Raw genomic sequence first — 12,670 nt, 5'->3', positions numbered from 1 at the left:
TATATTTTAATTTGGGGAAATAAGAAAAAATTACTATAATTATGTACATGTTCCCTACAGTTTTTTTTTTCTGAATATTTTTGACTCATGGTTGGTTGAATCCATATATGTAGATCCTACACATATTGAGAGCTGACTGTGTTTATTTCAGGTATTTATCAGAGATCCAGTTTCTCTGTATCTTTCAAACTCAGCTTTTTATTTTGGCTGTTCAAATAGATATAGAGTGATATCTCATTCTGGTCTTAATTTACATTTTTCTAACAGTTAATGCATTCAGCATCTTGTTATGTGCTCAATTACCATTTGACTCTCTTATTTGTGAAATATCTTCCTATTTTTAGATCACTTTCTAATTAGATTTTTTATTGCTATTATTATTATTATTTTACTGTTGCATTTTGAGAGTTCATTTTATATTCTAGATACTAGTCCTTTGTCAGATAAATGGCTTATAAACATTTTTTAGTGTTCTATAGATTGTATTTTTGTGTTCTTAGTGAATTTTGCAAAGCAGGTTTAAATTTTGGTGAAATACTCATTTTGTCAAATTTTTTCTTGTATGAATTATGCTTTTGACATCACATTTAAAAGCACTTCACCAAACCTAGGTCCTGAAGATTTTTCTTACGTTTTCTTCCAAAAGTTTTGCCACTTTACTTTCTACATTTAAATCTGATCCAGTGGATAATCTTTTGTATGAAGTGTGAGGTATAGGTTGAGATTTATTTGTTTGTGTGTATTTGTTAAAATTACCATCTTCACTGAATTTCTTTTGCATTTTGTTAATTAGTTGACTCTATTTGTGTGAAAATTTTAATTTATTTTACTTTTCTGTGTTTCTCTTCTCTATTACTATATAATCTTGATTACTGTTGATAGAGTAAATCATAAGATCTGGGAGTAAACTCCTAGTTTGTTCTTTTTTGAAGTGGGAGTAGTGTTATTTCCATATTTTCACTTTTTCAAAATTGCTTTTACTGTTTCATATCAATTTTATAATACTCCCTACAAAAAGTATTAGTATTTTTTTTTTTTTTTGATACCAGGGATTGAACTCAGGACCTTGTGCTGCTGAGCTAAACCCTTGGCTCCAGGATTTTGATAGCTATTGCATTAAACCCATATATCAATTTGGAGACTTTTGAAATCTTTACTATATGGAGTACTCCAACATGGCTGTGTTTCTCTATTTATGATTTAAATCTTCTTTGATATTTCACTAATATTTTATAGTTTTCAGTATAGAAGTACAATATGTGTTTTGTTAGGTTTATACTCGTTTTCATTTTTGTTATTTAGTTGCAATGGGATATTTGTGAAATATCTTTGTGAAATATTTTAAATTTTAACTCTACATACTCATTCATAGTGTATACAAATATGATTGAATTTTATATGTTGATGTATCTTGGGACCTTGTTAAACTCACTCACTTGTTCAAAAAGTGTTCTGTAGATTTCTTGAGATTTTGTACATGGCCACATCATATGCAAATACTAGAATAATAGAATGTATCCTTGTCCTCTTCACTGCATTGCATTGGCGAGGACTCCTAGCATTATGTTAAGGGGTGAGAGCAGACATCCTTCCTTGCTTTGTTCCTGGTTTTGGGGAGGGGAATCCAGGCTTTAATCATTAAGAATATTAGGGGTTGGGGATTTAGCTCAGAGGCATAAGCACCTGCCTTGCAAGCAGGCAGTCATGAGTTCGATCCCTGGTACGGATAAAAACAAAAAAAAAAACAAAAAAAAAAAATATTATCTGTAAGTCCCTCCCACCCATTTTTTTCATGTTTAAAAAAAATCCCTTTTATTTCTGGATTTTGAGAATTTTTACCATGAGTAAAATATAAAATATTCTGCATCTTGATTTCAGAAGTCATTTGAATTTTCTTCCTTATTCTGTTACTATTGTGGATAACACTGATCAGTTGTTGAATTATTGGATGGATGAACTTTGCTGCAGCTTGGAAATAAAACCAACTAGGTCATTTTATGCGTTTCTTTTATGTATTGCTGAATTCTAGTTCCATATATTAAGAATTTTTGTGTCTATATTCATGAACAATATTGCTTTGTAGTTTTCTGTTTTTATGCCTTTGTTATTTCCATCAAGAGAATACTGTCTTCATCAAATTAGTTAAGAGTTGTTCTCTTTTACTTTCTATAAGACTGTAAGTGGCACTAAATTTTTCTTTAAACTCTTGGTTGAATTCTCCAGTCGTATCATCTGAATCTGAAGATTCTTTTAGAGGAGTTTAAAAATTATGAATTCAAATTTTAAAATAGTTATAAGGCTATTTAAATTATTTTTATATTGATTGAATTCTAGCATTTGGTCCTTCATGAAGCAGTGGTCCACTTTGTCAAATTATTGAACTTATATATAAGTTGTTTGTAATGTTATTTTGATAGCTAATGCTAGGTGATGTCTTTTGATCCATTCTTAATGTTGGTAATTTGTTTTTTCTTTGTTAATCTTGCTAGAAATTTATTGTACTATTCATCTTTCAGTTAACTAGCTTTTTGCTCCCTGTTGATTATCTTTTTAAGAGGATAATGGAAGTGTTTAATTTTATCGATTTTTCTCTTTAGTTTTATTTCTGTTTACTGTAGATTTATTTGGTTCTTTGGGTTTTTGATTGAGGAGGGGGATTGGATTACTGGCTTGAGACATTTTCTATTTTCTGCTGGATATAATAGTGCTATAAATTTCCCTCCTAGCACTACTTTAGCTGTGTTCCACAACTTTTAAATTTAAATTTAAATTTTTTGGTCTTTTCAGACAGGGTCTTATTTTGCAGTTCAGGCTGGCCTTGGATTCACTTTGTAGCCCAGGCTGTCTTGAACTTGTGGATGATTCTCCTGCCTCAGCCTCCCAAGTGCTGAGATTATAGGAATGTGCCACCATGCCCAGTTTGCTCCACAAATTTTGATATATTGTATTTTACTTTTTATTTAATTCAATGTGTCTTTTGGTTTTTCTTCCTCTGGCTTAATTAGAAGCATGTTGTTTAATTTTTGCATGTTTGGAGATTTTCTTATTACCTTTTCATGTCACTGATTTCTCTTCTCTCTTCTCTTCTCTTGTCTTGTCTGGTCTGGTCTGGTCTGGTCTGGTCTGGTCTGGTCTGGTCTGGTCTTTTCTTTTCTTTTCTTTTCTTTTCTTTTCTTTTCTTTTCTTTTCTTTTCTTTTCTTTTCTTTTCTCGGTACCACAATTGAACTCACGATCTCACTCTTGCCCTACAGGCACCTACACCACCTAGTTAAATCCCCAGCCCCTAATTTATGTCTTTCATCCTCAGAGAAAATACATTGCACAATTTCAGATCCTTAAATATGTTTAGATTTGTTTTGTGGCCCACGTCTCTTTTGGTAAATGTTCAGTAGGCATTTTGAAAATAATATGTGTTCTGCTGTCATTGATAAAATGTTTTATAAATATTTACTAGATAATAGTGATTGGTGTTATTGTTATATTCCACTGTATTCTTGCTAATGATTTTTTAGATGTATCATTTATTGAGGAGTCTTATATTTTGTTACTATAGTTGTACTAGGATTTAGCTTGCTTTTAGTACAGTTTTTAAAATTTCAGCACTACAGTTTTGCTGCATGTATTTTAACAGCTCTGTTGATTAGTGTATTGTTGTATACTTGGTGTTGTTTGTGGATTGACTGTTTCATCATTATGTAATGTCCCTCCCTGTTCCTGCTAGTTTTCTTTGATATGAAGTCTTTATTGATACTAATACAGTTATTCCTCTTTTTGTTATTGCTGTGTTCTAACTCTTTTTGTCCTGCTGCTTTCTACTTGGCTCTATTACATTTAAGGAATTGCTTGTTTTTGTTTGTTGAGACAATGTATTCCTATATACTTCAGGCTACCCTTGACCTCTGTATATATGGCCTACGCTGGCTTCAAACTCACAGTGATCCTCCTGCCTCAGCTTGCAAAGTGCTGGAATTACAGTCATGCACACCTGATGAAGGATTAATTTTATACTTTTATAGTACTGTTTTACTTCAAGTGTTTATTGACATGAAGTTATGAAAAATCAAGTCCAACTATGAATATCCATGTGAAATGCTATTTTGTTTTTTATTACTATTTGGTTTATTCCATACTCATATTGCCTACTTATTACTTATATTCGGAAACCTCAAATATTTGTTTTTTCCTAGTTTTGTTTCTCTTATATATTGTCTTTAAGGGAGAAGTTGTTTTTTTTCTTTTTTTTTTTTTTTGTCTTTTTCCTTTTTATCGGTACCAGGGATCGAACTCAAGACTGCCTGCTTGCAAGGCAGGCACTTACGCCACTGAGCTAAATCCCCAGGCCCTAAGGGAGAAGTTTTTTATGGATTTTAAATTTTGAGTGCCTAAAAAAATTTTTGGCTGTTTTTCTCCAACATGAATATTAATTTTCTGAGTAAAGTCTGTGATTTAAATATTTTCTGTAAGATCTTTAAAATTACAGCTTTATTGTCTTTTAATATCTGGTAGTGTTATCAGTCTGATTATAGTTTTCCCCTCTCATATCTCAGGTTAAAAATTAAGAAACAAAGGTTGTTATCCTTGAGTTTTCTATCTTCGTTTTATTTTATTAAGAGTAAGAGTTTGGCTTAGGTTGAGTTTAATGATAGTTGAAATGAAGACTGTTTATTTTTATTTATTTATTTTTTAAACCTCCTGTGGTTCCCCAAAGTCTTGTTTGGAAAGAAATGAATGGCCTGACACAGTTAATCCCTTTAGTTGTCATTCTGCAGTATTTTTAAATACTTGCTTTGAACACTAACATTCAACTTCCTGGGATGGTAGCTCTGTATTTAGGCTACATTTAAATTTATATGTTTGAATTAGAATTTGACTTCGTGAAAAAATTGTTTAAGTCTTCTCAATGGAACAGTTCAAAATAAAGTTCTTTTTTCAAGGCAGTTTATAATTTTAGATGATGAACTACCTGTGTGTTTTACATCTATAGTTCTTATCCTGATATTTAAGAATTCCAAATTGTTTTCTCCTAAATAATAAGTTTAATTAAAAACATTAATTATTTTCAAACTACTTTGTATCCCCTACTACCCATTTATTTAGTGAAAACAAATTTTTTTTAAACTTAGATTTTGTGTGGACAGTAATGACCTCACGTTTCCGATTGCCTGCTGGCAGAACCTACAATGTACGAGCATCAGAATTGGCCAGAGACAGACAGCATACAGAGGTGGTTTGCAACATTCTTCTTCTGGATAACACTGTCCAAGCTTTCAAAGTTAATGTAAGTATTTTATCTCTTTCTTTATATCCTATCGTCATCATCGTTATTATCATCTTCTCTGGTTATTAGTCTGAATTCATATTTTAAAACTAGAACCGGTAAATTATGACCAGTTAGAAATGTCTTATTCAGTTAAAAAATTTTTGTTGTAGGTTTGAATTAGATATATGTGTCACTGGCCAGGGTAGGTCTTTACTGATAATGGAAACTAAAATGACAGTATAAATTTTCAGAAAAAAGTCTAATTGGGAAGTAAGAGAAAAAAAGGGAAAGGACTCCAGCTTGAGTAGTAGCTGGAGGGGGCTTACACTGAGGATCTGAGTGGGAACCAAATTTAAGGATTAGCTCAAGTTGCCTGAGGTCTTGTTAGTCAATCATTATCTGGTTTCCTAGCTCAGATTGAATCCTTGAGACTAGAGGGGCAATTCAGTTTCCATGGGAGGAATCCTCCTGACTTGGGCAATTGTATGAGTTTCTTCCTGAATCCAGAGTTATAATGAATGTCCCTGTAAATTTTTCTATCCTGGTATACTCAGTCTAGAAGGATAATTAATTTAGGCCTAATGAATTTGTTTTGCAAACTTGTAGACAGGGCCTAAGAGTATGTCCTTTGTCCTGATGGTGGTCTCTGACTATGTCATAACTATGTTACATGTTTTATTCAAACTAGGTCTTTTAAAAAGTGTTGCCTATTTGGACAATATTGACAAACCAGCAGTGTATCATAATTATTAGAGTGGGTAAATGGTTAAGTGGATGGTTTTTATAAATATTGCTTCAGGTCAACTGAAAGGAATTTGTTCTCCTAATTTATACATTTCCATTTTCATCTTGCTTCTTTCTAAAAAATGTCCTTGCTACACAAGGATAAATGACACCGTTGATCTTAAGTATTGTCTGAAATATTTATTCAACAGATACTGTGCATTCTCTTTGTGTCTGGCTTCATTTGCTCACTGTTATTTGTGTGTTTTACCCATGTGATACGTTAATAATAGTAGTTCATTTTCTTTGCAAGAGTATAGCACCGTTTATACATTAACTTAATTTCTTTTCCTTTCTTTTTTTCTTAATTTTCATTTATTTATTCAGCCACTACTGGTACATGTCTGGGTTGTTTTGACTTTAGGCTCTTACAAATGGTGTGCTATGAACTTTCACAAGGATGTGTCCCTCCTCCCTTTTTATTTTAACATTTGAAACCAATAGAAAAAAAGAATAGTATAATGAATATCAACATGTCCTTTATGCAGACTGACCTAGTATTAAGTTTTTTAATATTTGTTTTATCTTATTTTTTTCCCCCTTTAGTGCTGGGGATTGAACTCATCACCTCGCACTTGCCAGATAGGCATTTATGCCACTGAGCCAAATCCTCAGCCTATCTTACTTTCTACATAGTTCTATATGCTTTTTCTATGAACTTTCTGAAAGTAGACTTTACTTATGAGTACTTCAGCATCCTGAGAATCTCCTAAATCAGTACAGTTACATTATCACATCCCTAAATTTAACATTATTGAAAAAAAAGTGTCTAAATCATCTGTTTTGTATTGTATTACTGGGGTGTTTCTGTACTGAAATCTTTAAGTAAGTAATATTTTATCAGCTGCTTTTTTTTTTTTAAACCCTTGCAGTATTAGGGATTGAATCTAGAGCCTTCACAATGATTTACATCCACAGGCCCTTATTTTATTTTATTTATTTTTATTTTAAAGAGAGTAAAAGCAAACAGAATAGAGCTGATCAAAACAAAATAGTGAATGTAATACAGGACTTCAAAACAAGATAATAGGAAGTGAACAGTAGCTACCATAATGCCTCTTGTTATCTTCAAAGTTACTGCCTATACCATCAGACAATAAAATCTAACAAAACAGAATAAAATCAATCAAAACAAAACAATGAAAGTGATACAAGGCTTTAAAACAAGATAATAGGAAATCTATAATGGCTACCATAATATATCTTATTATCTTTGAAATAATTACTCATACCACAAGATAAAATAAAATCAAAACAATAAAACCAAATGAAACAGAACAGTGAAAGTGCTACAGGACTTCAAAACAAGATAACAGAAAGTAACAGTGACTACTACCTTCCCTTTTTAGATGTTTCCTCCCCTTTCTCTTTCATACTATCTGTTGTACATTTTAGATTCCACTAATTCCTTCTGTTTTCTATACTGGGGAGACAACATAGTATTCATTCATGTGAGTCCAAACCATGAGCATGGTCTCAAATTGTATTCATTTACCTACAAGAGCCTTGAGAATATTCTTCTTATAGCTGTGTAACTTTCTAATTGTACAAAAAACCCATATGTTTCTTATTTTTATCTGGTTCCATGTTACATGGTGCAGTTTTCTCTCCTTTGACTTTCAGCATATGAATTTCCTTTCAAGTTATGTTTCTTGTCTACCACATACTGATGGATCTTGTTTTTTGATCCACTCTGCCTGTGTTTCTTTTTATTGGTGAATGGAGGCCATCTACATTAATGGTTATGGCTAACACACACTGGCTCATCTCTGTCTTGCTATTTTCTTGCCGTTGGCTCCCTACTTCTTTCTTCCATTCAGTTGCTGCTATGCTCAGTGATCTCCCTTTGCCGCTGTTCCTGGAACTGTGGTCATTTTTGTCTCTCTCTAAAATGTTCTTAAGTATTGTTTGTGAGGTTGGTTTGGTGGTCATAAATTCGTTTAGTTGTTCTTTGTCTTGGAAGTCTCTTGTTTCTCCATTAATTTTGAAAGATAGTTTTCAAGGTAATTCAATCTGGATTGGAAGGCTTTTTTGTTTGTTTGTTTTTTAAAGAGGGTAAAATAAAATGTAACAAAACAGAACAAAGCAGATCAGAAGAAAACAATGTTAAGTGACAGATTTCAAAGCAAGACAAGAGGGGATCAACATTGGCTTTTCTTCTAAATAGTTGCCTGTGTGCTCACATACTATGAATTCATACAACACAAACTAGTATAAAGCTGATCAAAACAGTAATGAAGGCATTACAGGTCTTCAAAACCAGACAATAGGAAATTCAATGGCTACCATAATGTCTCTTGTTCTCTTCAAAATAGCTATCCATACCTTCATGTATGTTGAAATTAAATAATATAATTCAAAGATAATAAGATATATTATGGTAGCCATTATAGATTTCCTATTATCTTGTTTTAAAGCCTTGTATCAGACTAAAACTACTGTAAACAAAGAATAAAATCATTACTGGATTTCATAGCATGACAATAGGAAATCAGCAATGGATACCATAATATCTCTTTTTCTTCAGAGTAGCTGTTCATATCATCACATATAATACAATTGATTCTCGTTAACTCTTTAGGAGAATTTCTATGCAAGTATAAGCCTCCATACGTACATCTATCCTTCCTGTGTTAGAAGGAAAAAGAAAACAAATTACTGGAAAACCAAGAAACAAAGACAAATAACAATAGCAAGGAGCCCAAAACAATGATGATAATAGGCCTTCAAAACGAGGTAGTAGGAATGTAACTAAGCTTGCTATTTTACATAGTGATCTTCAAAAGAGTTCCTCAGATCACCAGATACAAACATATAAAATTGATCTAATCCGATGACAACTGTTTTGTTTCAAGCACTAATAGAATTTGTAGCACAATCATCTTAGCTATTTTGTGTTTATAGAAATTTAGATATTTTTTTTACTTCCTTTTTTCCCCCTCCTTTTCCCTGAGATATTATTTTTCCCCCTTTGAGCAGATTCTTACCCTTTCATAGTATATATTGAGAATTTTGTATCTTATGTACTCTTCCCATTTCTTACACTAGGGAGAAAATACAGTATTTACACATGTGAGTTTGATTTATTTCACTTATGAGTATGGTCTCAAGTTGCATCCATTTACGTATAAAAATCTCAATGTGATCATTCTTTATGGCTGAGTAGTACTCCATTGTATAAAAGTACCACATGTTTTTTATCCATTCCTCAGCTGATGGGCATTTAGGTTGTTTCCAAGATCAGGCTATTACAAATTGTTCAGCTATAAACATGGGTGCCCATATATCATTGTGGTATGTTGCTTTCAGTTCTTTTAGGAATATGCCTAGAAGTGAAATAGCTAGAACAAATGGGACTTCCAATCCCAGCTTTCTGAGAAATTTCCAGACTGACCTCAACAATGGTTGCACAAATCTACATTCCCACCAACAGTGCAGGAGAGTTCCTTTTTCCCCACGGCCTCTCCAGCATTTGTTGTTGTTGGTTTCTTGATGCTGGCCATTCTTTCAGAAGTGAGATGGAATCTCAGTGTAATTTTAATTTGCAGTTCTCTAGTGAGTAATGATGATGAACATTTTTTCTTGTATTTATTTGCCATTTGTATTTCTTCATCTGAGAATTGTGTATTCATGTTTGGATTGGATCTTTGAATTTTGGGGGTCTGATTATTTTTTTTTTAAATTCTTACATGTTTTAGACAGAAGTCCTTTGTCTGAGGGACAGTTCACTAAGATTTTTTCCCAGTTTGTGGGTTTTCTTTTCACTATGCTGGAGTCTCTTAACAGCTTTTAATACTCTATTCTTGTGCTGAATTTCAGGGATCTTGATTATTTTATGTGTAGGTGTAGATTTATTTTGGTTATGGCTATTGGCTTCTATATGTCTCTCTAGATATTATCTATATGTCAGGTCCTTTCCCCATGCTTGGGAAGTTTTCTGATTACTTATGTAAATAATCTTTTTATGCCATTTGTGTTCTTTTGCTTTTTGGCAGACACCTGTGATTCTTTTTTTTTTGTTTCTTTCTTTCTTTCTTTTTCTTTTTATTGGTACTGGGGATCGAACTCACGACCACCTGCTTGCAAGGCAGGTGCTCATGCCGCTGAGCTAAATCCCCAGCCCCAACACCTGTGAGTCTTAAATTAATTTTCTTTGCGTCATCTTGCAGCTGTTGAATTGTTATTTCCTGGTTCCTTGTTATTTTTAAGAGATCTTCACTTTTGTGTTCACTAGCTGAAATGCTGTCTTCAAGGTCTAAAAATCTATCTTCACTTTCTTTCAAGTGCTTTTGCCAGCTTTCAGTGGAGTTTTAGGACATGCAGGAAGACATTTATGTCTGAGAGTATTTGGCTCCAAGTCTTTCAAACTGAGAGTTGCTTTGTGCTTTTGTATAAAATTGTGTATGTTTTCATCTTATATGCAAAGCTTCCCAGTTATGCACTTTATGACTTTGCATTGTTATGTGGCAGCCAGCAAATTCATTGGGGATTTGAGAGCTCTGATCCTGGTTTGTTCACGCTCATTTATTACCAGTAAGTCTCAGAAATCATCATTGTGAGCTGCTGCCAGGTTCACCAGCATCTTTCTATTTACTCAGTTTTTGAAAATGACGAAGTAGTGATTTATAACATCAGTTATAGGAGTCATTGCTTTTCTAAAGGAATTTTGCACTGCAGATGAACTTATTTTCTTTAAGTACTTTAAAATGTGTAGTACCCATATTGTATAAGATTGATTTCTGTAACCTATGAAGATTTTTTTCTGCTAATTTTTCTCTCCACTTTTACTTTGGTATGATTGCTTAATAGTAACCTGTGTGACAAGTAACCTATGTGACAACCTTACCCTGTTTGAGTTACTATAGAAGAAATTGCTGCAAAACTTAGTGGCATGAAACAACAATTTAATATCCTCAGAGAGTCACACAGAGATAGCTTTTATATCCTTCCTTAATGTTAGGCTTCACCTGAAAGATTTAATATTGAAGGCTTATTCAATCTTACGTCTAGTTCCTAAAACCTCAGCTGGGGCTGAAATGACTATATAATTAATGGCCTTTCTATACCTTACACTTCTTCATAATGCAGTGAGTTACTGTTTTCCAGTGGTGGCATTAGAGAGGGAGACAAGAGAGGGAAATAGGCTGTAGCTACTTTACCTTTTTGAGCTGAACTTGGAAGTCCTGTATTGTTACTTTCACTATATTGTTTTTTAAGGCTGTCACAGAATCACACTCAGAATTAAGGTAAATAACCTGTCCCTTAATAAAATGTGGGAGATTCTGTGGGATCAGAAATACTGCTATAGATGTGGAAAATGCAGCCTGCCAATATAACTCACTGGTGGAGGCATCCATTTTGTCCTGACCTTGCCACATAATTGCACATGTCTGTGTTCTACTTCCACTAAAATTATCTTTTTCCTCTCAGAGCTGTTTTTTACTTCTGTTTGCTCTGTGTTTTGTTTCAGTTGTTTATCTGGATATGTTATACTTGTAAAAATATGTATGTGTATGTATACATGTATTTTAAAATTTGATTTATATATGTATGCATGTATAAGTAATGACATACATGCATAATTCTTTTTAGAAAATAAAAAATATTCAGAATTTGTGATAGATAATGCAACATATATTATTCATTGTACAAATTAGAGAAATTTCATACATTAAAGTAGTATTTCAAGAATGAGAATAAAGCTTATGGATTGAGGATTTTTTGAGGATGTACTGCATTTTCCTTTAGTTTACTTCTCAGAAATAAAACTGTAAAAAGTGCTAAGTGTTTTCTTTGTTCTGTGTTTCTAGGTATTCAGTAAAGGATAGCTGATATGTATGTTTTTTGATGATACCGATACTTTACTTATTAGTAAATGATACAATGAACATCAACTCTTTTTTCTTGAAATAGAGATTCAATTAATATATACATTCCACTAAAGAGAAAGCTTGAATTGATACATATTTTGATTACCTGAAGCTTTTTTAAAAAAAATTCTGTTAAAATGATAGTTAACCAGATCAGTACTACAAACAAAATTGAAAAGATTGCAGTGACAAATGGGTGGATGTTGGCATGGTAAACTAAAGAAGTATGAAGATGATAGATTTAATCACATGAAATATTAATGTAGAGTTATTCTGCTGTCATATTTTTAAAAGTGGATAAAACTTTGGAGATGTTTTTTCTTCTTTGATGTTCCTTTGGCTTTGCTTAAGAGATAAGAAAATAGGTTTAATGTCATTAGGTTACTTGAAAGTAACCTAGATACTGTGTGTATGTGTGTGACAAGACTTTTTTCTTCAGACTATAGATTATTTTGTTAAGTATTCTTTAAGCGGTGTTTGTTAAGTAATATTTTAGAGTTACTTATATTTAATATTAGTTTCTTTTAAAATCTTTTATACACGTTAGTAAGATTCCCTCAAAAGTTTTCTTAAATATTCATTATTTATGTACAAAGATTTAAAAAGTAAATTATTTCTACAGGTCTTATATCAAAATGAGCAGGTATTTGCCCTATTATTCCTTAAAAGTAATCAATGTTTCCACTGTCACAGAGATAAAGTAGACAAAAAGTCAGCAAAGAAATAATGGAACTGAATCAAACATGTGAACAAATG

The 12,670-nt window shown here is 32.4% G+C and overlaps 1 protein-coding gene across 4 annotated transcripts in view; it reads left to right on the top strand.

Annotated features, from left to right (window-relative positions):
- The window catches only part of Ptpn4 (protein tyrosine phosphatase non-receptor type 4), a 181,110-nt gene that overhangs the window by 36,643 nt on the left and 131,797 nt on the right, over window positions 1-12,670 (top strand). For all 4 annotated transcript variants that reach the window (XM_063258934.1, XM_063258935.1, XM_063258932.1 and 1 more), the window contains exon 2: window positions 5,125-5,279. In XM_063258934.1, coding sequence (XP_063115004.1) covers window positions 5,142-5,279 — 138 coding nt within the window. In that variant the 5' untranslated portion in view covers window positions 5,125-5,141. The remainder of the gene's footprint in view (window positions 1-5,124; window positions 5,280-12,670) is intronic.

Source organism: Cavia porcellus, unplaced genomic scaffold (assembly GCF_034190915.1).
Source record: "Cavia porcellus strain 051 isolate PalLab524CR breed Dunkin Hartley unplaced genomic scaffold, mCavPor4.1 scaffold_12, whole genome shotgun sequence".
Classification (NCBI taxonomy): Eukaryota; Metazoa; Chordata; class Mammalia; order Rodentia; family Caviidae; genus Cavia; species Cavia porcellus.
Note: the sequence above shows the minus strand (reverse complement) of the source record. Positions and strands in the feature narration are given on the sequence as shown.